At 41.7% G+C, this 27,829-nt stretch overlaps 3 protein-coding genes across 5 annotated transcripts in view; 1 reads left to right on the top strand and 2 right to left on the bottom strand.

The window, feature by feature from the left end:
* Positions 1 to 12,977, bottom strand: part of luzp1 (leucine zipper protein 1) — a 48,798-nt gene extending 35,821 nt beyond the window's left edge. The window contains exon 1 of the mRNA XM_086154736.1: positions 12,604 to 12,977. The gene's annotated coding sequence lies outside the window, so the exon portion shown is untranslated. The remainder of the gene's footprint in view (positions 1 to 12,603) is intronic.
* Positions 12,978 to 20,971: 7,994 nt separating this feature from the next.
* ptafr (platelet-activating factor receptor) lies at positions 20,972 to 24,474 on the top strand. 2 transcript variants are annotated; one of them, XM_086158013.1, is made up of 2 exons: positions 20,972 to 21,021; positions 22,870 to 24,474. In XM_086158013.1, exon 2 carries the CDS (start codon positions 22,880 to 22,882, stop codon positions 24,062 to 24,064), a length of 1,185 nt encoding a protein of 394 aa, XP_086014139.1. In that variant the 5' UTR covers positions 20,972 to 21,021; positions 22,870 to 22,879; the 3' UTR covers positions 24,065 to 24,474. The 2 variants fall into 2 exon arrangements, with proteins under 2 accessions (XP_086014139.1, XP_086014233.1); XM_086158107.1 differs by having other exon boundaries at positions 21,003 to 21,021; positions 22,874 to 24,474.
* Positions 24,475 to 24,660: 186 nt separating this feature from the next.
* LOC147237826 (uncharacterized) lies at positions 24,661 to 27,313 on the bottom strand. Of its 2 annotated transcripts, none has more exons than XM_086157796.1 (5): positions 27,210 to 27,313; positions 25,612 to 25,890; positions 25,096 to 25,227; positions 24,963 to 24,990; positions 24,661 to 24,875 (listed from the first exon to the last, which is right to left on the bottom strand). In XM_086157796.1, exons 1-5 carry the CDS (start codon positions 27,253 to 27,255, stop codon positions 24,749 to 24,751), a joined length of 612 nt encoding a protein of 203 aa, XP_086013922.1. In that variant the 5' UTR covers positions 27,256 to 27,313; the 3' UTR covers positions 24,661 to 24,748. The 2 variants fall into 2 exon arrangements, with proteins under 2 accessions (XP_086013922.1, XP_086014017.1); XM_086157891.1 differs by having other exon boundaries at positions 27,222 to 27,273.
* Between the last annotated feature and the right edge of the window lie 516 nt (positions 27,314 to 27,829).

Here is a 27,829-nt window from a genome sequence, read left to right as displayed (position 1 = left end):
ACAAAAACCCTCAGGCGAGAGGTATTCTTTGGCTATTTGTAACAGACTGAAGTATACAGGTATATACTATATTGTTTAGTTGGTGTGTTTTTTTCCCCCAAACACAGCATTTCAGATGGTGGCTGACCGAACAGTAAAAAGTGGTGCATGTCAATCTGTTTGTTTCCTCTGGCTGGTCTGATGAATGACAATACTAACAAGATACTGGATTATTGCATTTAAAAACCACTAAGGGACCCAAATGCCTTAAATCCAGCATGTCAAGCAACAAGCAAACACATAAATGAATTTGGAGGCTAAAGTTTTTCCAAATGTGAAATTAGATTGCAGCAAATCCTATATTGGTTTTTTTTTTGTTCATGTGATGAAATCCTTGGCAATGACTCCTTGGGACGACAATTTAATTTCTTTTACAACCCTAGGGGGATGAGGTGAGCAAATGGATAAGTAAAGAAGTCATGTATTCGAGCACTGTGATCCATGACAGAGACATTATGAATGATGGATAACTTCAGTGATCATGCAATGCATGCAATGTTTGCATCTCTGTACAAATAGTCTTGCTATGAAGATGAAACTTTAGGTAAATAACCTAATCACTTTATCACATCCTCAAAAAATTTAGACATGAAAGTGTTTCCAGCATGTCAAAAACGGGTCCTTTAGCAATTCTATTTTTATGGCCTTTCCGTGGCCAAGATTGTCCCGCTTCGCTTCCCTTGGCTGGGTTGGATAGCGTGAGAAATAGCTCCAAAAGCAATTTTGGCAAGGAAGAGAAAACCAGGCAATCCAGCCCTCAGCTGTCCTTTACTAAATACAGCAGTGCAGACATCTCCTAAAATAAGAAAAATAAAAATAAGGCACAAAAAAGTAATGAGGAGGAAGATGCTGAAAATAGTTGGAGTTCTGGATGCATCTGCACTAAAACATTGCAAAATCCAGACATTCATATGTTGATTAGTGGAGGGAGGGGGAGGGGGAGGATTTGGGGGGAGAAGCATAATCTAGAATTGAGTCACAGCATTGACAAACAAACGGGTTACATAAAATCCTATTGATTTTCTTAGTCATTTGATCTATCATTTTCAAGTTGTTTTAAGGGAAGCGTCAAATTAAAAGGGCTGAAACACAACAATATTATTTTCTGTTCTTCACTTCTAAAGCTAAAGGAGGTGTAGGTCTGGAGAAAGGGTCACTGTATGCCTCACTATATGCAATTATACTTGGGCTGGACCAGACAGTTTCCAGCTTGAAATGTTGCATAGCTGAACTGCTTAATGTAGCTTTGTGGTCGAGGAGAACATTAAGTGATAGTTGCTGACTTGGAAACTTTTAGGGCTGCTTGAGAGTTTTGTGCTGCGAGCCTCCTGTCGGCTGTTGACTCTCAGAAACATGGCTGGCGATTGTCTTATGGCGACGGGTCTGCCAGGACGCTTCCTTTCATAATCCCACCCCGGTTTCCAAGATCCAATTGTCCTCACCGAAAACTTTTCTTACACCTTCAGTGAGCAACTTTGAAATGCTTTCAGCAATCTAGATTCTGAAATTAAAATGCTTTGGGTGATCCAGATTCTGCAATTCATTCGTTTTTCCTGATAAAAAATACAACTTCCTCAAGTAATCCTTCAGAATGTGCCTTAATCCAGTCTGCTCCAACACCGTCAGATGTATTACTGTGCGGAAAGGGACCTTGTAAATTAACAGTCATTTGAAGAAATCGCCAAACTCTCATTTCCTTCCATGACTAAAGATATGCTGTCAATACCGACCCAATTCATCCATAGATTCCCCCGTCATTTTTCAAATTTCTTAATTTTTTTTTTCTTTTTTTACTTAAAAAGATATTAACTGCACTCAGATTGCTAAAGATTCAATTAAACTGCCCATTAAATACACAAGGTACAGAAAACAATTCCGGGTGTAAAAAAAAAAAAAAAACAGAGTGAGAGAGAGAGAGAGAGAGATCAAGGAAGACAAAGCATGAGCGGACAAGAGAAACAAGAGGAGGGGGAATAGAGTAACAGTGCTGTTGCCATGGTGTCCGAACATTCCTCTCTCTTTGAGAACATGTATATTTTCTGATCACAAGAAAAATAATCTGGGGGAGGAATTTTATTTTGAGAGCCGGCCTGTAGGTCCAAATATTAGAAGTGTACAGTTAGTAGTGTGTGAATGTATTATTTTACTTTGGTGTGTGTGATTTCCTCATACAGTTGACGTAGCCTCATACAGTTGACTAATGAAGAGGTAGTGATAATCCAAGTCTGGAAAGTTAATGTATACATGTCATTTTAAAAACTATTGACACAGGCTATCACTGGTCCGAAGTTCATCTTTCACTTTCACCACATTTATGGGTTTCCCTCTCTGTTTAGGGTCAAGTTACTTGCCCCTCACAGCTGCAGTCAAAGAAAACGAATGCTACTTCTGGCGTACTGTCCAGTTCCAAGGTAGTAACAAAAGCAAACAATGCGCAATAACAAAGGCAGCATCAGAGAGGTGTGCTCTTGGACTGAAAGCACATCAGTCACGACTTGTTATTTTTTATCTCACTAAAAGTAATTAGAAAAGTCATGTGTTTAAGGTTGTCTGTCTCCCCAGGGCCTTCAAAAGTAATCTACTCCACCGTGTTTGAAACAGCAAAGAGCTTTAATTGTATACCGTAGCACAGTGAAAATGGAAAAAGGTTACAGGGGACATAATGCTATCTATTGGTCAAGTTACTGTTGTATAATTGTTTTAAATAGGATTTCAGCCCATGGACTTTAAAATGTGAAGTGCATGGGCCGAAGCTAAGTATAATGACATATGACCTGATCTGAATCCTTACTGTTAAGAAAAGGGTTCATTCCAAATTCAGAGAGAACTGTTTGACTTGAAAAGTTCATCCTTAGTTTTTGACTTTACATTTTATTGTGAGATTATTTCTGCTACAAGTGCTTTCATTGTAACTCAAATCACATGTTTCTTGTTACTGTCTCTATTGCAGTTGTTTTTTTTTCTTAGTAATGATAAAATGATCAAAATCTGAACTTGTAAACAAATGTATATTGTATCCGAGTCCATGAAATGCAAAGAACATGAAAAAGCAGAGTAGGGGTTTGAAATCAAACTATGCATTTTATACCACTGCCACATGGGAGGAGATTTTACAAGTTACTACTTAAAATGGAGCAAGTAATATGGCATGGTTCTCTAATCTATACCTGAATTTTAAGATCCAAACCAAGATGTCAGACACAACAATGCATGGCCAGTTGACCCAAGCACGACACCCTGTATCCACCAAAAAGCTTTATTTAATATTCAAATTCTTCACTACCTTAGGAGTTTGGAGACAACGAGACAATGCTTCTCGTCTGGAGAAATTTTGAGAAGAAGCTGTGCCAGTTCAAGGGTAAAACTGTGCACTGCTCTCCAACTGGCCTTTAACACTGGCCTCTGGATGAACCCTACCGCTGATGAGCTCAGGACTCCGCCACAGTTTTTTAGACATCCGACAGCAAATAACAGACTGAAACATCACAAGCAGTAACTATAATGTCATGGAAGAGAAGTTGTGTGTGGCATATTCCAGCTGTCAGCACATAAACATTCGTCAAATTGCAGTGACAGTGCCCAAAAAACACAAACTCTGCTAATGGCTGCAGGAATTTGGATATTTAGCCTTTTAAGGCAAATATTGAGGTCTGCAATGAGACATCTGTGTAAGCATGTAGGTGGGCACAGGAGGTATTTTTACCACTTGTCTTTTTGCCTTCGGCTAAAAAACCAAAGTGAGGCGTAAATTGTCTGCGCCGTCATCCACCACAGGGACCATGGCACCAAAATGAAGCAAAGCGGGATGCTCACCTTTCCCTCCCTTGATTATTGCTTGTCTGGCCACTTAGCCGGATTTCTGGGAAGAAGAATGCATCCTGAACCAGACTGGAATGGCTCCTGAAATATGTCAAAAATGCCCCTGACCCCCCTCCTTTCCTGAAGATGTAGGCCTGCTTGATCGCCCACCCTCCTCCCTTCTGGTTCCCCAACCCACAGCATTCCTGCCCTGTACACTTCACTTCACCAAACACACGCATACTTACAATCACAGATGACCCGCTCGCATAGAAATTGTGCGCATTAATAACAAGTTTCCACCCAGCTGACCCAGACATGCCTTTGAAGGAACAGTTCACATTTCTCTTTTCATTAAGTTCCAAAAATACCCCTGGTCTGGAACAAGCAAGGAGAAGGAGCAGAGACAGGAAAAGAGAGGTCTAGGCGAGGCACTGAGCAAGTGCGCGAGACTAGATAACAATCACAGGAGAGAAGTGAGGTCGTTTATGGTTGTTTCATAGACGATTCAGAAAAGCCAAAACATTAAGTTTGGCAGTGGAATTTACAAGAAATGTCTTAACTTTGGCTCTCCCCGTTAAAATATCTCGGCCCTACTCTCCCATCCCTCCCTCCCTTCGCCTCGCTCTGCTTCCTGCGTGCTTTAAAAATCTGTTTCCTGCACTTCTTTACTCCTTTCTTCCAGCACAAGCCTGGTAGCCATTTTTCCTGATGAGTCTGTGCAGTAGAGGAACAAAACAGGAGCACAGGGGACCTTCTGTACAAACACATTCGAGGCAAAAAAGCTCTACTGAAATCGAAATCCCATACCGGAAGCAGCGAGGCAAATGAAAAAACCAAAAGCCATAAGGAAACGCTTGCATTTCAGACTTAACCTGAAACCGTGAAAACAAAAACACGGTCAGAGTGACCTGCATTATAGGTTAATGCAGTTCAAACTCTAACCAATGAATGGGGCCTAAATGTCAGGGCTCTTGTTAAATATTAGGTACCCTTTGTAAAGTTGGGGGTGAGTCCGATCCATTCACTTCAGACAAACAATAGATCATCTTGGTACAGCGCAAAGGGGTTGTCATTAATCACAGGCAGCATTTAAAATGTAACATGTTTGTAACTTGTAACATGTTTGTAACTTATCATCATGTCATGATTTCAGGCAGATCAGTTCCATGACACGTTGCTGTTAAATGGCAAGTTTGAGATATCTTGCTTGCTTGTCTCAAAATGTTTTACAGACTAAAACTAGGGTTGCCCTGAGAAGAATTTTCCCCAATCTGTCAAGTTTTTATCTGTATGTGTCAACCTGTAGGCCTACTTGATTTGAATCAATATGGATATAATTACTTTTTTTTTTTTTTTCTTCATTCAAACTGACTATCCAATGCTCAAAACTGTGTGATGGTGTCCCTGCTGGACAAAATAGTTGCAGCTTCACTGCAATAGTGATCAAGCTGAACAGACCATGTGGCAGGGAATGTTTCCTTTGTGAGTGATTTTCACACCAAGCAGTAGAGTCTCATGAAATTACATCACAATTCGGTCAGTAGACAGAAAAATTCTAGCTGCTTTGGAAAAGGCTTTGTGAAAGCTATGTCAGGAAGACTGAGATTAGCATCTTATACATTACCGTGCAAGCATTGGGCACATACTGGAGAAGAAAAAACAAATAACAACCACACTTGCCTCAATGTGCAATGGAAATTCATTCAATGCCAGGTCTGACCTGGTATTTTGCACCATGTGTAAAAAGCATGTATGTGTAGCAGAATAAGCTTATCTGCAAGAAGAGGACCAATGACAAGGAGTTTTCACATATGGTCCTGAAACCAAGACCATATGGGCACTGTTCACTGACAAAACTTAATACGTGTCAAACCCATGTTGTTTTAAAAAAAAAAATACTGAAGATCCTTTTGGCCCCTTGTATTAAGCAGTGTTGTACGGTGCGACCTTGAAAATTATAATTACATTCATCAGAAACAATTTATTCTAGAGGTCATATGCCTTTAGGATGTCGGTGACACATTTTTTAAGATTCAGAGCGAGCGCCAAAATGTAACTTTTTGTCTGACTGCGCATTCTGACACACAATCTTTCAGTTTATTTGCCTTATTCTGTGTTATACAAAGAAACCTATCCTGAAACATCCATTTCATGTTCTATGACATAAACCAATATCAATGTTCATCGCTGCCAGTTGGAGAACACCATCTTATAGCTGACCGGTGAAGAGATTTATTCCTGATAAAGTAATGTTTCACCACATACAGCTATATGCATTCTTGGCAGGACTAATTGACCTAATGATAACCTATCAACAGGGACGAGCCATTCGTAATATGAACATACAGGGACGATTAAATATTAGCAAGTTAAATAATATTATGTTTTGACATGAGAAACCTTGTTTTATAGAGCGAGAAGCCTTAGCAACTGAGTCACATTACAGTATAACTATCGGCTTTACCACAGACTGGGAACATACAATGTGCATCCCACTGGAAGCTGTGGAACAGCCGGAAAACTATAAAGCATATTTTAATAATCCCCGAACACAGAACCACATATAGTAAATAACATTCTGGTGAAAAATATATGGAAAGACACTGTCTCTTTTTGTTCCCTTGTGATAAGGAAATGGTGGACAGTCAGGAAGCCACATGAAGACCAGATGAGATCTTTTTCCTGTCTTCGGTTACATGCCATGGTTTAGGAACCTGCACATGGTCAACAGCAGGCCGCAGTCTGGATTTGGGGACTACAAGGGAGGAACATTTGGTCAGACATGATCTCAATCACCTTTGAATTTCTATGCAATTTTCATCACACGGAACTGTCGCTCTGATGAACCGTTTGCAGTTTTGAACAAATTTGTTTGGGATTAGTCATTCAATATGTTTGACAGCCACGCACAAGAAAATCTTGTGTAGGTCAATAATTACCAGATTTGTCTGCAGACTGGAGACATGATATAATAAACAAAGTTCAGCAATATTTGAAAAGCCAGACTGTTTGTATGGTAAATTGAAAACTATTTAAGGATTTGCTCAAGTTATAAGTATGATTTGTTCACTCATTGCACTTCTGTTTAATATTTCTCATCAAACATTGGAACTATGTCAGGTTGCTCATTTAAAAACATGGGTAACATACAGGACTGTCTCAGAAAATTAGAATATTGTGATAAAGTTCTTTATCTTGTGTAATGACAAAAAATTAACAAAAAATACTTCTTCATGATATTCTAATATTTTGAGTTTTCTTAAGATATAAGCCATAATCAGCAACATTAAGATAATAAAAGGCTTGCAATATTTCAGTTGATTTGTAATGAATCCAGAATGTATGACATTTTTGTTTTTGTAATATCATTACAGGAGATAAAGAACTTTATCACAACATTCTAATTTTCTGAGACGGTCCTGTATTTAAAAAGGGTTTCTCAAGCCAATGAGAGATGACCTGGCTGTGTTTTTCACACTTTAATTCAAAATTAAAACCGAATTAAAATGGTACACTATGGCTTGCATTCCTGGAGTACACAATTGCCATAGAGTCACATGCACAGATACTCTTGCAAGCGGATCTCCGTGATCAGGCTGTTGGCTGAATTTCCAGTCACCTGCAGGACAGCAGTGGAGAGGCCTCAGCAAGTGACCACGTCAGTGCAGGACAGAGGGCCCACCAGAGCAGCCGGTAATGAGGAGGTTGTTTGGCACAGTGTGGAGGACTAACGAGAGGGATTCATTCAGCCTCACACACGCAGAAGATGTTTGACTTGCATCCATTCTTACATCATGGACTTATTTAACAGAGACAGCACATATCTGTTGAAATGAGAGCTATGTATGTGCGTGTGTGTGTGTGTGTGTGTGTGTGTGTGTGTGTGTGTGTGTGTTTTAATGGAAGCCCAGACAAGGCATGTGAACATTTGGAGTTGAAATGTACTTCTGGCAGCTACTTGCTAAGTGACTGACACTCTTAGGCTTTAGTGTTTGATGACAGATCTACATGGCTGGGAACAGCGCAGGGGAAAAGTGTTTTGGCACACCGACATACATGCACAGACACACACAATGACCTCATAAATACACAAAGTTCAAGTAGTTTGAACTCCAGCTGAAATCACAGAGCCCTGCCCTGTCATTGGCCCACCACTGATAAAGAAAGCTGGCAGGGGGCGTCAGGCAGGAAAAGAGGAGGGGTGTTGGCGGTGGAGCAGGAAGACAGGAGGAGGAGAGGCAATATGACTGTGTGCACAGTGCAGTAAGAGACAGGCAGGCCATAAGTAGATGAAGGCAATAAAAAACTAGTACATAAAGCCTATGAAGGTGCAGCAAGTAAAACACTGACGTCAATGAACTCACAGAAATAAATGCTGACTATGGTCTGATGTCCAAAAAAGTTCACCCACAGCCAGCCTCCACCAGTGGTCTGTATTTCATACAACTGATCCCCTGCAGCTGAACAGTGACTCAGGTTGATTTCTCACTCTGATGGCCCCAACCACCACAGATATTCAAGATAGAGCTCAGATTGCTTTCAAGTAAACAGTTGAGCATGTAATCATCATTGATGGAAAATAGAAAAAAGCTAGTATTAAAACCAAGAGTTTAAAAACAGGACTTTGAGTGTTTATGCCAAGAGTATGCGTTAGAATTCAAACACAAACAAGCAAAAGCAACTGACACTCAAAAGAGATAGCAAAATAGTTCAATAGAATTTGAACTGTTGAATGCATACTGAAGTGAAAGGGCTTTTCAACTATGCAAGGTCTGTGTATGTGAGCAAACTCCAAGGGTGCTGATGTAGCTATTCTTTGTGTCATTTGGCTGCACCATTGACATGTACTGCTGCTCGTACAAGTGTGCGCAGATCCAACCTCACTGAATGATGATTAGACGAGAACCTGCTGATCGACAGTATTGATCCGACCACTGAAACAATAACAGTGACAACGTGGAGTTAGAAAATGGGTAAAAGTGCAAAGTCAACTGATAAAAAAAAGTGGAGTCAAACCAAATGTTAATTTTTCAAATTCCTAATGTAAAGTTTTCAAATTAGTTAAAAAAAAAAAAAAAGAAGAAAAAATGCAGACATACACATATTATAAAGACAGATGACTAAACAGAATGGCCCGAGCAGCTACGAGCAAGACTTATTTTTGCGCATAAAAAAAAAAAAAAGCATAAGTGGTACCAGTTTAAAAATTGCAAAACTTATCAGAGAATAATTGCTTGGTTTTAAAAAAACGCAAATATTTAAAAAAATATTCATGTACATATATATGTCTATATTAGTCAGCGACAATTATATTGGTAAAGGAACATTTGTTTGACGATCCGACCAGTACATTTTTCAGTGTTTCTTTCAACAAAATTACTGAAATAGTCAACATTTTTAAAGGGATGAGATTAAATCGAAAGCCCATATTTTTTAATTAAAGCTCGATATGAAAGTCAACTGAACATGAAATTACCTGCCCACCGACTAATCTGTTGTATGCTGTCAGGTCTCACATAGGCATCTTTATCTTCCTGCAAGTCTGCTAATAGACAGCGACTCCAGCTGCCCTGTGTATTGTCAACAGCAGCCTCTCTCCCGGATACTGAGCCCATTATTGCATTATCACAAAACACACACTCATGCATGCACACAAAAGGATACACACTTGCAGGCCGTGGGTGGGCTTTAATACGAGCCTCTCAGAGACCATGATTCATTTGTGCTATTTCAAGTAGGCCCCCTTCTTTTTGTAACGCCTGTGACACCACTCTGTCCTGTGTGCATCCTCCGCAACTCTATTCCTGGGCGAGAGGGCTACCAGGGCTTAAAGCGAGAGCGTATCCCTAATAATAACCCACACCATCCGGTCCCAAACCTATTTGAACTATCCATTACAGTATATTAGGGTGTATAGGTTACGCCACAGGGACTACTTATGTTAAGAAAGTGCTAACTTTCACTTCCCGTGCATTTCTTAGAGCGCAACTAAATAATGTGGATTTTTAATAGTCTTCAGGTAACTAGTTTCAGGGACAAAGTTACCAGTTACAGATTCAATGTGAATATTTAAATTTGAGATGACTATTTTAGGTGTTATTTGTCTTCCCTGACTAGGCTTTACTTAACAGTCATGTTTGATGATTTAAATTCAATTCTAAGACATGACTGTCCATTTCAGAAGAAGCAAAATATCAATTTTCCCAGTTTCATTCTGATGCACTTGCAACCCATGGTGTCAAATGATATTCCACACAAACATAATTGAACTAAAGCAACAGCAGAGACTCTGTACATAAACCTTGATGTGCAGAATGGCAGTAATACTACCACTGACAGGCTGGCTTGGACATTCCCAGTGGTTTGATTCTCCCAGGCAGAAAACCTCAATACTTTAATTTAATCCCCAGAGCAGTCATTTAGCCACTCCATAATCCCCAGGTCCAGTGCTTAGTCTGATAATTACCCTTATTGGACACCCATAATGATTAGTTTTTGGTTTCACCCAAAGCAGTGCAGGCAGTTTCATAGGGCGGTCGCAGTGTTCTGCGGAATGGAAAACCAATCATGCGTGGTATAGTTCAGGTCGTAAAAGAGGAGAGAGGGGTATGATTATTACTTTACATGGCAGGCGACAACTCCTGAGCAGGACATGTCGCTACGTAGCTTGCGTAACATAGGTTTCTTTAGCATCACAAAGCAGGTGGCAGAGGTGGTTCTGAGCAATAGTGTTCAAATACGATGCAGAGGTCATCAAGGGCATCTGGGATTATCTCTCCTCAGCGCCAAAGCAAACTTGGAGCAAACTTACCCCGGACTGTAAAAGTGTGGATCAAGCAGTAATCAGGGAAAATCTCACGCTTCATTTTACTGCAACTCCAATTTGATTTTCCCTTCGCGTCTCTCCATTTTTCCAAAACTGTCCAGGCTATTACCAAAACTGCAGACATGTGGTGTAATAAATAATCCACCCCAAAATACCATAGGAAGTCTTTTCACGCATGGATCTTAACATCCATTACAACTAGCTGACGTGCAAGAGGAGAGCGGGTTCACAGCAGTGCATGCTGGTAGCTTGGCTGGTATAATCTACAGCTGTCTGGGAGGGTGAGCCTTACTGGAAAGTCATCAGTGATTTTTTTTTTTACCTCCATGTCTGAAACAGGTCAAGGCAGGTCCCCTCAATCTCCTCCCCTCCCTGTGCTGTTTTTTATGAGCCCCACCTGGCAGATTCATATTCCACCAGGACAACTACCTCTTCTGCTGTTGACACATGCACACATGTACACACACACACAAACATATGCTCGCACACATGCACACACGCACACCTGTATTGGTGCACTGGTAAGGTAGCACCGGGGCACACGCTGTTCAGTCTGAGGCTCTGCAACATCTACTGTATGCATAAATGAGGCCTGTTAGGCCAAACACAATCCAGGAACACGCTCCACCCACAACATGAACAACACACAGGTACAGGTAGCTGTCACAGCAGGCAAGCCTTTCAAACACCGGTGAACCTGAATATCAACAATTCCTCTTTTTTTCTTGACATGTTTGCGCCATTTTTTCTTGATCACTTTCCCTTCAAGATTTCAGTTTATTTTTTCATTATATTTTTTAGAATACAATTATTCTTTGATACTTATTTCAGTTGTACAGTCAGCTCAAAAGCCGCAGGGAGGAGTTTTTTTTAAAGACTATATATATATTTCCCTCCATAAAAATAACTTCACTTCTTGGGTTGGTTGCATTATTTTCTATTGGGGGGGCCGCCATGTTCCAGGTTCGATTCCTCGTAGGCTGCATAAGTGCTGTTGAGCAAGACGCCAAACCCAAGACTGCTGCGTGGTCACTGTGAAGTTATCACATTTTACTGATATTGTAAGTCTGACTGAATAAGACCAAGAAAAAATGACTTTCTTCTTCTTTTATGTATTAAACAAACTTTGCTGTCACTTTCACTTTGTGCTATTTACAGGTCATGCCTGGCCACTTGTCTTTGTGAGATTTCATTTTCAATTGTATTTAATTTCACCTTTTTAATGGCAATCAAGGAGGTTGGAATTTTGCAAACCTGAGAAACCACCGATGTTTGCATTGCAATTCAAACGGCTTTGCATCGCATATTGTCCCACTGTATACACGGACAACCGCGTTGCGGTATCACCAAATCCATCGAGCTTTGACCGGAGGGTCTCCAAGATGAGGGCGGCCGTCGGAGCATCCTTTACCGGGCATTCCGGAACACACTTGCGCAGATCGGGTCTGTCCTAGGTCTGACCAGCAGGACGGCTGCGGTTCACGCAACGTTTTCGGTAAAAATAACGGCTCCCCGATGCGGGGGGCGAACTGTGGTTTCCCTGCCTCCTCTCTGCCAGATGGGACCCCCCTTCTGGTCCGGACTGCGGCCGGACGCCGCGAGGCTACAGGCGGATCAGACTCACCAGCCAGCCGCCATGAGAGTCCGAAAAAAAATTAAAAAATAAAAAGCTGAAATGTGTTCCAACATTAAAACTCGTCGTCATGCTTAACGACCTTATACTAGTCTAATACTTTTGGGCTGAAAAACCGAGCGGAGGAGGTGGACGACGACGTCGAGGACGAGGAGAAGGGAAGAGGGGGAGGAGGGAGGAAAACTTGCCGCAGTTCAGACTTCTGCGGCGGGTACAACTCGCCAACTCGACCCCCCGCCCCCCAATACAAAATGCCAAAAAAATAACGGAACCCTGGGTTCCAGCAACCCTCGACTGAGTTTACCTGTGCCGGTACGGCGACGGGTCGAGAAGAGACGCGGCGGTAAATCCACAACTTGTGCGCGGCTCGCTCACGGGGACGGTCGGGCTCGGTGCAGTCGACGCGGCGACAAGTTCATCCTAATCTCGGACCGGACCAGCGGCTCGGCGGCGGCGGGGGGGGACGCTCTCCGCTCCCGCGTCCCCACAAGGCTCTCGTCGGTCCACTTCCGCTCGGATATCCCCTTCCCTGGTCCGCTCTGGATCAAACCATCACATTCCACCGCGTCCTTAACAATGAGGGGAAAAAAAGGTGGGTTTTCCTTCTCCGCCGCCGGAGGACCCACCCCTCGTGTTGACTCGACCCGGTCTGGCCGCAAAGAGAACGCCCTTCCCGGCTCGGAGGTCCCGCCTCCCGCCCCTCTCCACCCCCCCACCAGCGACGGGACGGATCCGGCCGGAGGGGAGCCGCTGCATCTATCACACTAAGTGCGATGTGGAATTTCACTACTTATTGCGGACAGCATTAATGAATATAATGATGATAATTATAGTTTCTATCTATCTATCTATCTATCTATCTATCTATCTATCTATCTATCTATCTATCTATCTATCTATCTATCTATCTATCTATCTATCTAGTCACACCACACGCAAACACACAAATTAATGAATAAAATAATGGTAATTATAGTTTAATTCAGCCTCAGGGCGGCACTGGCCCATGTCTCCCTGAGCCGGTCCTAAGCCCGGATACATGTAAATGCAGAGGGTTGCATCAGGAAGGTCATCCGGTGTAAAACTTTCGCCAAAACCAAACATGCGAGTCAACCATAACCATATCATACCGGATCGGTCAAAGAACCGCGTTATCAACGACTGCCATTGGTACTGATGACTTGCAGGGTACCAGTGGAAATTGGGGTACTGTGGGTCGGAGAACAAGGAGGAGGAGGGCGTGTTCAGAAGCACAGTGAGAGGAGGAAAGGAAAGAGCCTTGGACTGAGAGTAGGGACTTTGAATATTGGGACTATGACAGGAAAACGTAGGGAGTTGGGGAGATAATGGAGACGAAGTGTGATGGTGCCTATTTTTAAGAATAAAGGGGATGTGCAGAATTGCAGCAACTATAGAGTGATAAAGTTGCTGAGCCATACAATGAAGTTATGGGAAAGAGTAGTGGAAACTAGACTGAGAGTAGAAGTCAGCATTTGTGAACAGCAGTAAGGCTTCATGCCCAGACAGAGTACTACAGATGCAGTATTTGCATTGAGGATGCTATAGAGAAGTACAGAGAAGGCCAGAGGCAGCTGTATTGTGTTTCTGTAGACCTAGAAAAAGTGTATGACAGGGTGCCAAGAGAGGAGCTCTGGTTTTGTATGAGGGAGTTTGGAGTGGCAGAGAAGTATGTTAAACTGGTGCAGGACATGTATGCTAGCTGTGAGACAGTGGTACGGTGTGCTGTAGGGGTAACAGAGAAGTTCAAGGTGGAGGTGGGACTCCGTCAGAGATCAGCTTTTGAGCCCCTACTTATTTGCAATGGTGATGGACAGGCTGACAGATGAGGTTAGACAGGAATCTCCATGGACCATGATGTTTGCAGATGACATTGTGATCTGTAGTGAGAGCAGAACACAGGTAGAGGAAAATCTAGAGAGGTGGAAGCATGCTCTGGAAAGGAGAGGAATGAAAGTTAGTTGCAGCAAGACAGAATATATGTTTATGAATGAGAGAAACTTGGGTGGAACGGTGAGGCTACAGGGAGTAGAGATCAAGAAGCTGGAGGATTTCAGGTACTTGGGGTCAACAGTCCAGAGCAACGGAGAGTGTGGAAAAGAGGTGGAGAGACAGGTCCAAGCAGGTTGGAATAGGTGGAGAAAAGTGTCAGGGGTACCATGTGATAGAAGACTATCGCCCAGAATGAAAGGAAAGGTGTACAAGACAGTGATGAGACTGGCGATGCTGCATGTCCTAGAAACTGTTACAATGACAAAAAGACAGGAGGCAGAACTAGAAGATGTTGAGGTTCTCTTTGGGAGTGACGCCGATGGATCGGAGCAGGAATGAGTCTATCAGAGGAACAGCACATGTTAGATGTTTTGGAGAGAAGGTCAGAGAAGCCAGACTGAGATGGTTCAGTCATGTACAAAGGAGGGATAGTGAATATATAATATTGGTAGATGGATGCTGGAATTGGAGCTTGTCTGGGAGAAAAAAAATATATTTGGGAGAGAAGATGATACAAGGTTAGATGAATAGGGTTAGATGGAGAGGGTTGATTCAATTTGGTGACCCCTGAAGGGAAAAGTTGAAAGAAGAAGGAGAATAGTAATTATAGTTTCTATCTATCTATCTATCTATCTATCTATCTATCTATCTATCTATCTATCTATCTATCTATCTATCTATCTATCTATCTATCTATCTATCTATCTATCTATCTATCTATCTATCTATCTATCTATCTATCTATCTATCTATCTATCTATCTATCTATCTATCTATCTATCAAAGACAAATAAGGGCTTGTTGTGGAATTGGCCTCAAGAACTCTCAGTTTAGATTTAAAAATGCTCAATGAAATAAACTAAGTTAGATTACAGTCTTTATGCAATATGCTCCATGCAGAGGCTGCAAAATGAACCAGAGCCCTTTTACCCAGTTCAGTACTCTTGTGAAGTGACTTTCACTTTGCAATGAAGTTACTAGTGTAGGTTTGCAGTAATCTAGATACAGCCGAATAAATGAAAGTACACCAATGACTGACTCCTTGGGTGGCCGTCTCAGCCAGGAGTGGAACTCAGGGCTGTGTGATGATACTGTATGTAACAATAAATAATGTTAGCAGCAGCTTCATCCTGAAGCAACAAGAACATATAATGTTCAAAGTGTCATATTTTTTAAAATGCAATCTCAAAAGTCACATTTATTCTGTCAGCCTTGTAAATTGTCCTTGTCCTAAATGAGTGTTTTTGTGGTAAAAATGTAATATTCTAAGGTACTTTTTCCCTCATCATTGTCCTCCAAAGGTATGAGATTAGATCATTTATATGACATTGATATTCTTTATATTTAAGGTGCAGCAAACACAGTGGTCTTAACTGATGTGTCACGGTTATCTTTAGCGGTATATATATTTTGAATAACATTTTCTGCTGTATTCATGTTATGAAAATGCTGCTTGCCACAAAAGCTATCAAAACAAACAGTGACAGTCCTTGATAAACGCTAGACAAAGTATGATGTTACACAAAGAGAAAACAACTCCCAGATAAAGGCAAGATAGTAGATGATGTTGAATCAGGAGAATAAAATCTTTTATTTGAAAAACCTGCCAGCATTTGTTACAAGTCAATAAGTAGCGGCAGCTGCTCATAGGCTGGATGTTGAAACTTTGTCACTGAGCCATAGTAAATTATTTATCTTGATTTTGCCCAAGCTTTCTGTCATAAATGCTCCAAGGTTCAAAAAATTTCCCACCCATTAACCGGAGACAATCAAATATGCCATTTTGAAGTGCACTGCGATAAAATGGCTCGACGGCAGACTGCAGGGGTGTATTGTTTACTCTGGTGGTACAGCCCAATTGTGGCAGGGCAGTAAATCCTCGCTTACAGTGGAAATTATTTCAGCGAGATTATAAAATTACTCACTGTTCTAAAGAATGCTGTTGGCCACCAGTCAACAAGGAACCACAGGAAATTCTTTTCGGTTGCAGAACATTGTTGCTTCCAGTCTAACTGAGACTGGAACATTCAAATCTGCACGTTCATCAATAAGCTTGAGGATTTTTATGCAGAATGTATTGCTTCCTCATTCAACCACACCCATCTTTAGCAGTTGTTTGACCGTCTTGCCCAGAATTTTGTTGGCATTTTGACAGAATGAAGTAAGTTTGATGAAAATTAGATGATAGAATCAACTGCAGCTGAGGGCTCACTATGCAAGGCAGGCCTTTACACAAGAAAACTACACTTTCAAATTTTCAACATAAACATTGCTATAAGAATTTATGATGGATCAAGGGAACGGTATGTTGGCTATATTGTTTACAAGTGTGTGGTCTTACGGGACCGCATATTAGTATATTTTATTTTCTCTGCTGGTCTGGATTTAAACCAAACATCTTGTCAAACATTCACTTGTCTTGGCCAGCACTGCCTCTCACAGATGTATTTGTAGTCCATCTCATTTGTGAGGAAAGATGTTGTTTGAAAAGAAAACGTGAAGGTGAATCATGGCGTAAAATGTTTTCTGTTGAACCTTTTTTCTCTGATTGATGATGTGACCTAGATTAGATGTTCTTGATTTGTTTGCCGTAATTGGAGCAGGAAATAGTTCAAGAACGTACTCAAAGTGTTCCTCCAATATACAATTTAATATATATACGTATATATGTTCATATATGTACAATGTATCTTAAACAAGATGTAAGAAAAAAATTGAATAATGTTTGTGCAATTAGGGCTATGACCCAAGTGTACTTACATCATCAATAAAGCACCTGACTATTTTCTAGATTCATAGATTAGTCTGTTAAATTATGCAAATTGCGATAAACATTTTCACTCAGCGCTTCTCAAAACCCAGTCTAATTTTCAAAATCAAAATATATTCAACTTGCTGTCACAAAAATGTATAAGGAACCAGATCCTATTCAAGTTTTTATCTGCGCAGATATCATGTTCTGTCGGTTTTAATTAATGCAGGACTTTACCATAACCAGATGCCCACTTAATATTAGTGGATGTTATTTATATCTACCGCAAACATCACATATGCTGTATGGCCTTTCTATCACCAGTCTTCACGTTCTCCCTGTGAATAAGAGAGTGAATGTTTTCATGTCTCGATATGACGTGCGAATGAGTGACTGAATGGTTGTGTCCCTGTGATTGACTGGAGACAGGGTGAACCGCGCCTCTCAGCCAATGACCGCTGTAATAGGCCTCCACAACACCGCAACCCTGACTGCAGGATAAGCGGTTTATATAATGAACGAATGAATGAATACGGGTTGGATCTAAAAATCAATACAACTTACGAAAATAGCAATGGATGGAGGAGAGATGGTGTCATGACTCATGAATGACTGGCTTGCACATGTGTAATATGTCTTCCGTTTGTATGTTTTTCCTCATTTCTACAGTGACATGCTGATACAGTCAAATGCACGCGCACATGTTTTAGGCAGTGTAATCTCTCTGAGTACATGCTGTGGGACACACAGACCAGCTGATTCAGGAAAGGCCGTGCTGGAGCCGACATCCTGTGTAATCGCAAACATCCTTCACCAGCAACCATAACTCGTTCCAAAGGACTTTCAGGGTACACCGCAAAGCCTAATCAGATGAATCAGTTTTCTCTCAAAAGGAAGGCCACACATTTTACATTTGCTGTTTTTTTTTTTCCCAGACTGACTTGGAATGAATGCAGCAGCAGACTAATCTCTAATAATCTTGCATGTGTAACCAAAATTACAAGCAGTCAGTTTTTGAGATTCTAATCAGTGGTCACCTGACAATATTCTCCCGACTTCAAAATAATAATGCAGGAATAAAAAAGGCTCCAAAATTGGAGGATTTTTTTTTTTTTTCATCACAATGGTGCTTAGAGCTAAGCTTTACTACTGTATGCTCTTTTTACACTGAGGATAAGGATTAATGTGCTTAATTCTCTGTCCTCCCCAAGTGGGTTATGGCTAGTATTTAAACAGATATAGCCCAGATGGATCGAAATGTGGGACAGCTTGTCATGTAGGAAAACATACTCTTATCCAAAGCTATCAGGCCTTGACATCGTTGTATAACAGCGAACAGCATCCGTATCTTGTGCTGTTTAAAAGCCTGGCCTTTGGATACAAGCACACTTGTTCTATGCTGTCATGCGAACACAAATGGCGCAAAGCATTTTCTTGCTATAATTTCCTTTCAGACAGTACGACATGGAGATTCGAAGTATTGACGTCTGGATATGTAAAAGCTTGTTGATCCTTTTAATAAATAATAAAAAAAATCATTCCCAACTGTCAGGTCTGGTATTATAAGTACAGATGCCTCGACTGACTGGCTCACTCTCCTACGGTGCTTGATTTCTCACTGCGGGGGGACATTCCTCAAACCTCAGCCTCTGGCATGCAGTAAATCTGCCTGAGAGAGACCTACACAGGCACATTCTGCCAAGCACTGTGTTCAGCAAAACACCAACTATTCATCAATTCCTATTCACTTTCATACACTTTCCATTCTCATCACAAGTTGCATCCTGTGCCGGCTAGAAGCATATTATCCTGCAATAAGGGGGCAAATATGAAGACGTGTTAATGGATCACGAAGTATTCCACGCATGCATCTCCCTCCCTTCCGTCATGACCGCTGACTATACTTTCCCATTAAAAAGGAAAATACCACTGACATCCTGGCAACATTCTCTCTTTGTGTGTGTGCACACCTGGACTCCAAGCAAGCAAGGAGTGCACTTTGGATTTTTATTTTCTGGAAGCCATAATCAATCACAAATCTATAGTAGCAAATCTATAGTATCCGACACAGGAATCCAGCAGCTTGTGTAAACCATCAGGGTGCTTGAGTGATAGCTGCGTAGTGGAAGAAGAACAAGAGAGAACCTGGATTTGGGTTCTCCCATTACTTAATACAACTGTTGGATTACCAGAGCTGTCAAGGTTAACTTGCTGCCCGATGAGTGTGAGCTAACTGAGGTTAACCAAACAATAACATGGGTCATGAGTGCTGCAAAAAAGAAATATTTAGTGCGCGACTGAAGACATGACTTGAAGCAATGATCCCGCAAAATGTCATGGCCATGATTTTGCTATTTGTCATCTGATCTTTGGAAAACCACACAAACTAGTATCTGTAGTATTACAGACTGATGAAATCAGGATGATTATGATGTGGGTTACTATTTAAACTTGGTACAAAGTATACATCGAGGTTTGAGGCCTTTCCCAGAGCTTTTTTTTTAAAGCTAGATATGATTTTTCTTGGTTGTTAATCACAATTTATTGGAGCGCCAGTCAGAAGAATTCATGTTTTCATATGTGGATATGGGAATTGTTTTAATTTTCTACTGAAGTTTCCAGTGTACACAACTCAATTAGACCCATTTCCAAAAGCGTGCTTCGAAGAAAACCACATCTCACGAAAAACTATTTTACTTTTCACGACCAAGACAGAACCCAGTGACTTGTAGTGGAATTTTTGAATCCGCCCAAACCACGACCAACAAGATTGATCGTGATTTAATTGATTTTTTTTCTTCTTTTTTTCAAACTCCATATATGCTCATGTTCCCTGCAAAGGCATTTCATGTCATGCAGCAATGCAGGGCAGAACCATCAAAAAAAAAGAAAAGAAAAAAGAAAAAGAAAAAGAAAAAGAAAAGACAGCTCTCTTGGTTTTTCTGCCAAGCTATAATAACAGCAATTGGAAGTTGGGGAGGCTTCTTAGCCTTAATCTGGGAATTAGACTGTGGCACCAGGGAGAACAGGACGTGTTGCATTGTCTGCATGCACGTATGGACAGCTGTGAAACATCTACTGCATAGAGGACCGCTGTTACTGTGACAAGCTCTTCATGCAGAAAGCAGGGCAGCTCCATGAGTCTGATGAGCCTCTTCCTCCCCCTGCTGACCTACAAACATTACTGCGTATTTAAGGAGTCTGGAACCAGACTGACATTGTTACAGAGATTTGCCTTGATAACGAAGACCACAGACAGTTTTGTCACTGGGTGAGGTTCACCTCAGGGCCGACGCAGGTCAATCACCGGGTCATGTACGGAGACATAAATATTCACACTTTCATTTAGGAAATTTAGGGTCTGTAGTCAACCTAACACATCATAGATTATTGTTATCATTATTGTTATTATTGTTGTTGTTGTAGTTGTGGTTGTTGCACTATGTTCTACAGGTTCAGTTATATCACAGAGAGGGTACACTTCTTGATAGCAAAGATATCCCTGTGAGCAACATATTAACATTTCATCTTATCAATATCGGGAACATTATATTTCCCCTCGTATTTGGGTTTAAAATGTCAGTTTAAAGCAAATACCAAGCATCCACCCTTATCATTTCTTTTATGAATATTAAAGTTGTAATTATATCATGTCAGCACCCTGCACTGATATGTGCTGTTTATTGAACCTGGATTGTTATTTTAATTGTGTCATCGCAAATTCTGCTTTAGTATGATGCTTATGTATCGAAAACATTTGCATTACTGTGTCGGCAAGGGTGTGACTATAAACATGTATTTGCCATTCATTTGCATTATGCGTTATTGGGGTTTTTCCGGTGAGCTTGAGGAAATTCACACCTCTTTTCTTGCGTAACTTCAAGCAGTTCTTATACAGACAGTCATCAGCCTACACCGTCAGATTCAGTCGTGCGACACACTTCAAGAAGAAACCGCCTGGTAAGTCCACTGCTGAAAATTGTATGTTCATTTTCCAGCATGTCCTGCGCAATTTGAATACATTGAAAAATACTTGATTTCAATGGATCTGGATCAAATGCACTAAAACATTTGATTTCTGTAATTTGATACATCAATCCTACATTCATGTGGATAGATTTCTTTCATTTTTTTTCATTTTGTTTTTTTTAATATCATAAAGTTGTTTGTCCTTTCATTGCAGCACAGGAAATGAGGGTCTTGATATCTATCTTTTTTTAAATAATAGCTTGTCCCATTGCTTTAAAACCTTCTTTTCCTTTTGGCTCTGCCCTTCAGGGCTCACCACCATGAACAAACCTCCTCCATCTAACCCTATTCTCTGTATCCTCTTCTCTCAGACCAGCTAGTTTCAGGTCCTCTTTCTTTTCTTCAGTTTTCCTTTAGACCTCCTGCCTGGAAGCTTCAATCCCTGCATTTTTCTGCCAATATATTCACTATCCCTCCTCTGTATATGAAAGAAGCATCTCGGTCCGGCTTCTCCGACCATCTTTCCAAAACATCTAACATGTGCTGTCCCTCTGGTACGATGAGTTATACGGGGGATTTTCTTCCTGACGCAACCGTTTTTATTGCATCATTTACTCAGCCTTGGAGCAGACTCAGAGAGACAATGACATGTGACCCCCTGAGGCTCCATTGCTTTAAAATCTTGGACACAAAAATGGATATGAGCCTAAATTACTTACTTAGAAATAAATATACATATTTTTTCATTATCACAATGAATAAGCTCAGGGGGAGGGTGTGTTAGAAATGACTACATGTTACTAGTAGTGTTTGAGAGCTCATATCAGAGTTCTCATCTGGTCATTTACACATTTACACCAACAGGTTTCAGCCTGTCTTTGCTTTCAAATGATGCCCAAATCTAAAGTTCGGAAGAATAATCAAGATACACACACACACACACGCACACACACACACATATACGTGCAACACTCGCAACACACATTTCCTGTTTTTTCTCTGTTGCTTAATTGCTTGCAAGTAATTTGTAGTTTCACAGCTGTCAGTTCCCTAAGATACCATTGAAGACTAGTAGAAGCCCATGTACTGAACATTTATTAATTCATTTCATTGTTCAATGAATTTATCATCTCTATATTATTTATTAATTCTAATTTTGTATTGGCTGTTTATAATCTCATAATATCCGAAAGCAAGTTCGATTTCTTCTATAGTTCACATCACAGTATCAAGAGTTGCTCGTTCTGACTGCACAAAAGGGTCAACATTCTACGGAAAATGATTGTCAGCAGAGGATGGCTCGGGTTATGTTGAAAGGGGTCAGATATCGCATTTCTTTATTTGAGGAACTTTCTTTTCTACTGGATAATCTCTCGCTGCACGTTAGGCAGCAGTATGAGCTTTACCGTCATGCTTTAGAGTTCAAGCCACCTAAAGTATCTGAATATTTTCAGCATTAGTTTAGACAGCCTGGTCGTGCACGGCCTGTGTGATGCAATGCAACAGGCCACAAACTCTCCCAATGAAAGCTGAAATGAAGCAGCAAACCAGAGCTGGGCGACAAGTGGAAATTCGCCTGGCCATAAACGTCCTTGACAATCCGGTGGCGTGGCCGGGCAGGACTGTTATCTTGCTTGGTCGCTTGGGAGTCAGAACACTGCATTCAAAAGTAGCCCCGGCCAGTAGGAAGGAAAGGTTTGATAATTTCCCAACCCATGACATGTTATCTTTTCCTTAAAATATGTGATAGATTTATTTTTTAATTGCATTTCATTTTATCTGTAAAGAAAATTTTAATCGTCCAGGATGTGACACGCTAATTTTTATTGTTTCCATCAGACAGGTTACGATGGAGATCTCTACGACAGAACAAGTCATCTTGTATTCTACGGACAATTCTACAGCCTGGAATATCTCCGACGTGGACTCTGAGTTTCGTTACCACCTCTTTTCGGTTGCCTATGGCATCATATTTGCCCTGGGTTTCATTGCCAACCTTTACGTGCTATTTGTCCTGCGCTGCCTGCGAGAAGCCAAATCAATGAATGAAATCCGAATTTACATGACAAACTTGACTATAGCCGACCTCTTGTTCGTGTGCGCCCTTCCTCTTTGGATTGATTATTACTCCCGCAAAGGTCACTGGATCTTTGGAGACTTCCTCTGCCAGCTGACTGGCTCTCTCTTCTTCATAAACACCTACTGCTCTATTCTCTTCCTCGGGGCGATCAGCGTCAGCCGATACTGGGCGATCACCCGACCTCTGGATGCGGCCTCCTCTGATCACCGGCGCCGCGGGAAAATTGTGTGCGCGATGATCTGGGCGGTAACAATTTCAATGGCTATCACTTTTCTGGTTTCCCCACAAACCAACGAGAAAAATAAGCGATCCATTCGCTGTTTTGAAGGCTATGAGAATACGGAGCCTTCGAAAAAGAGCGTAGTTCTCGCTATTCACCTAGCAATTATAGCCATGTTTTTCATTGTTTTTTTCCTCGTTGTAGTATGTAATGTTCTTATTGCCAGAGCCCTATTTTCGCAAAGTGTTCCTCAGCCACGGATCAGGTCTGCAGCATCTGAGCTTAGAGAGACCAACAAGGTCAAGAGCTTCTCATCTAATAGAAGACCCACAGGGATAAAGCGGAGAGCCCTGCAGATGTTAATGGCAGTGGTGGGAGTGTTTGCTCTGTGCTTCCTGCCTCATCATGTGGTCCAGGGCTTCTGGACTCTTGCGGTGTTGGATATCCAAGATGGCTGGGGTCACGTTGCCTGGGACAGAAAGACTGTTCAGGCACTCAACGACGCACATCAGGTCACTCTGCTTCTCATGGGACTTAACTGCATTTTGGACCCGGTCGTTTACTGCTTTGCCACGAGGAAGTTCAGAGCTTTCATCGTGGCCCATATGAAAAAGTTAATAATGGGTGACGGCTGCTCGCAGACGTCCATTACACAGCTCTCGAAGGACAGCAAGCATCATAGCCAGAGACTCCAGAGCCAAAACAGACTGGCAGAGGAGGATGCACCTCAATGATCTTACTGCTGATTGCTACCCGTCATCTAAGCAGCTTGCGGGTTATCGTCACAGTTCCATGTTCGCTTAATGGCATCATTGGTGCTGGTCTTCCTGTTTTTAGATGAAAAGCAGAAGTTCTACAACCAGGCTGCATTGGGAAACCTCATCAGCCGCAGCCATTTCATTTGATGAAAACGAACTTGAACAAAGGAGGACTTGATGTTATGTTTGTGACTGTCAGTCAGCACAGTCATGAAATAGCGTGGAAATCCGTTGTGTGTATTTGTTGATGGTGTCGCCATTGGTGTTCCCATTCAGATTCATCATATGGGAGGGAGAAGGTAATAAAGTCTCCCTCAGTGTCTATTATTATGTTTTTGTCTCCAAATGAAAATCAAACACAAACAAACCTTTTTTGCTGCACTTTTCTTCTTTGGATGTATTTCTGTGAAAAAAGCTGGGATTAGCATACGTGCCGCCCGACGTCCACGGTGAAAAAGCGCCAACTCCGCTCATTTTACTTTCTCAAAGCGGAGTTAAAATGCTTTGTTTTGAAGAAGAAATCTGACATGACATGAATGAGTAGACCATCAAACATGGTAATTTTTGCCTTTTAAGAGATTTCCTGTTGTCCGGGACCATCATATATATTCCTGATCGGCAGGCGGTAAAAAGCAACGTTTCACACCCCCCTGCCGACGTTCACGACAGAATTGAGTACAAGTTGTCTGCGGTCATGCTTGAGGGGTCCAGATTGGTGTAGGCTTCACTGGTGCTTGTGTAATTCATGTACACATCTCTGGAGCCGTTGCTCTGCGGGGTACCGCCCCTGTTGTGCAAAAACACAGACAAATCAAGCTGTCAAAGGCAATACAAATGCACTTCGGAGTGCTTTCGTGCGCTTAAAGAGACTTACTTCGGCGCTTTATCATCTCCAGGAAAACCTTTGAGAAAACAACATAGAAGAATTTATATTGTTCATGACCCAATGGACATTTGCTCATCATCTTATCATATATGACCAATAACCCTCTCTTTACTTTGCTTACCTTTTGCTCCGGTGCTTGGGGTTGTCACGGTGTCACCGTGTCTTTGCAAGGCCCGACAAAGCAAGTCAGCTAGGATGACTGCCAAAGCCAGGAGAGAAAAGGCAAAGGCAGCGATCCCTAATTTTTCCCCTACTATTAGATGTAGAGGAGACAGCAAATCGAATACAGGGTGTCACAAATACAGTGTTAACACTGTCACTGCAAATACATTCACTGAATAAGTTTGAATCCCATTGTTAAAATCGCTAAAGAAGAAAGACCCCTTGTTGGAATCCAACAAACAAACAAACAAACAAACAAACAAACAAAGTACTGCCTGTGTCAAAGAGAGGCCTCAAATATTTGCTAATTTCCCTTAAACTTGATCAGACATTCAACTCATAGCAAGGAATCAATTTCTATAGATCAATTATGATGCACGGAAGTACTGACAGTGACATTGATGAGGGTTGTGGTTTATCAGCTGGATAAATAGTCATGTTGTGGTGACCTTCGGAGTGTTAAGATTCCGCTCACCTGTTACATGCATGGAGGTGATACTGACTGTGTGATTGGTGCTCAGGAGGTGGGATGAAGGACTATCAGTGAGGCAACGGTACAAGCCGCTCTGCTCTGGCTCAGTCAGGGTCAGTTCTTGCCCGACGCCCACCACATGCCAAGTCTGATTCTGCAACCGTTCCCAGTACCAAGACACCTGGGCCAGCATTGCAGAACTGCTGCAGTGCAGGTTCACGCTTTGCCCCGATGCTACCGGGTAGTCCGGTGTGGCTGTCAGCTTCAGAGGGGTGGAGATTGCTGGGGCAAGGGAGGAGGAGATGGCCAATCAAAAGAAGGTGGGTTGATGATGATAGTAGATATTAAGGACTCATGAAGTGGAGCAGTGTGTCTCTAGACCAGGGGTGGGCAAACTACGGCCCGCGGGCCACATCCGGCCCGCCGGTCTTTTTAATCCGGCCCACCAAAGAGTGGTACAGAATTCATACTTGATGTGAATGATTGAATGATTGGATCAATGAATGTGGGTGCTCAAACAGGAAATTATTTCATTTTTGGAGCTACTTGAGAACACTTGAGAATTTTCCTGAGCTGAATGACACAGATTAGCTTTGTGATTTAGCCTTTACTGTGGACATACTGACACACATGAATGAACTGGATGTGAAACTGCAAGGGAACTACTGGTTTGTGCAAAAATGCAAGCCAACGTCAGAGCCTTAAAAACCGAGCTGGTTTTATTTTCATAGCAAATGTCAGACGAGTCTGATATGTACTGTTAACGAATGTGTTTTTTTATATCCATCGCATCTCCATATATGTATTGACAGACGTATTCCGTCTGTCAAATTTTAAAAGTCACTGCGGCCCCTGAGTCAGAAAGTTTGCCCAGCCCTGCTCTAGACGTACTGCATTATTGGTCCATATATTCAGTCTGAACCTCCTATTTTGACCTTTATTTTGACCCTGTGCACTAAAGAGGGGAAGCGCTGCAGAATTTAACATTCGTTCGCAGCTTAACCCCCCTCTGGGTAAATTAACTATGGGACAAAACATTTCTCAGGCCACGCTTGCATTTGACTTGATCCGCCTGCCGGTGGATTCGAGTCTCACGAAGTCCAATGGAGGTCATTAAGTAGAAATATGGTAACGCAACATTTCTACATATATTCTACATGTCAAACTGACAGTTGTTTTATGGAAACTGTTTTACATCCCTGATCCGTGTCTCTCAAAATCTCTGACGCTTTGAAAAGGAGCCCCTGGCAGACTTTTCAAGACTCAACACCCTGAGTAAAGGGGACCCGCGACCCCCGAAAACGGTTAAAATATAAAGATTCATTGGTGGCTTTTCAGGCAGGATTTCCTCTTCATGTCCTTCCGATTCTCATTCGATCACTTTTCGTAACATCCTAATGTTTTTTTGACATCAAATTAGTTCCAGATTCAAAAACTCATTTCCAAAGCTGCACAAACAGTTAATTAAAATGATTACTAAACCAAAGACGGTCCGGAAACAGTGATAACATTATTAACAGAACAAGTTTCACATGCGTGAAAATGATACATTTGCATGATAAAATGTTCTTGTCACATTAAGAAGATGGAAATGTAATTACCTGCAGACTCACACGATAAAACCAGGAGGGAGTAGAAGAGAAGCATATTGTATTCGGTAAATAATAAATGCGTTTGTTCATCGCTTTAGCCCCGCAGGCGGAAGACTGACTGGGGATTTGCACTGAAAGCACAGGTGAGAACAGAGAAACTGTGAGGCTGTGAAAGCGAAGAGATGGGAAGTTTTTAGTTCCCTTTTAACACATCTGACACCACTCCTTTAACAGGCAACAATAATTTGGACCTAATTTAACTTGTAACCGTAGATAGCTGCTCAAATTATCAGCGTTAAAAACAATGAGGATCCGCTGGAGGTAGAAAGCGTTGGAAAGAAATTGGAAGTCACAATCAAACAGAACGAAACCAAAGAAAAAAACTCTTGCACATTTTAAAGGTCTAGATGTAATAAAATATGTGGAAACCCAGTTGAACAGAGCCTTTATCAGTCTGGCAGCCCACTGGGCCTCCAACATTTCCTTCTCTCCAGCAGTGGTCACCTCCAGGCTCTAGCTGTGATAACAACTCAGATTGCCGCTGTTGGACGGCTTGATAGCGGAACACTCACCTCAGGGCCAACTCTCACAAGCCGCCAGTGCAAACGTAACAAGTTGGGGCGAAAGAG

Source organism: Fistularia commersonii, chromosome 1 (genome assembly GCF_037954325.1).
Source record: "Fistularia commersonii isolate RoL2024-O1a breed Wild chromosome 1, RoL_Fcom_v1.0, whole genome shotgun sequence".
In the NCBI taxonomy this organism is placed as follows: Eukaryota; Metazoa; Chordata; class Actinopteri; order Syngnathiformes; family Fistulariidae; genus Fistularia; species Fistularia commersonii.
Note: the sequence above shows the minus strand (reverse complement) of the source record. Positions and strands in the feature narration are given on the sequence as shown.

Excerpts from the sequence above, each read along its gene's own strand:
- ptafr (XM_086158013.1), top strand. The coding sequence starts at position 22,880 with ATGGAGATCTCTACGACAGAACAAGTCATCTTGTATTCTACGGACAAT.
- LOC147237826 (XM_086157796.1), bottom strand. The coding sequence starts at position 27,255 with ATGCTTCTCTTCTACTCCCTCCTGGTTTTATCGTGTGAGTCTGCAG. Across the intron at positions 25,228-25,611 it reads CACCTCCATGCATGTAACAG|TAGGGGAAAAATTAGGGATC; the intron begins GTGAGCGGAATC and ends TACATCTAATAG. Across the intron at positions 24,876-24,962 it reads GGAGATGATAAAGCGCCGAA|GGGCGGTACCCCGCAGAGCA; the intron begins GTAAGTCTCTTT and ends TTTGCACAACAG.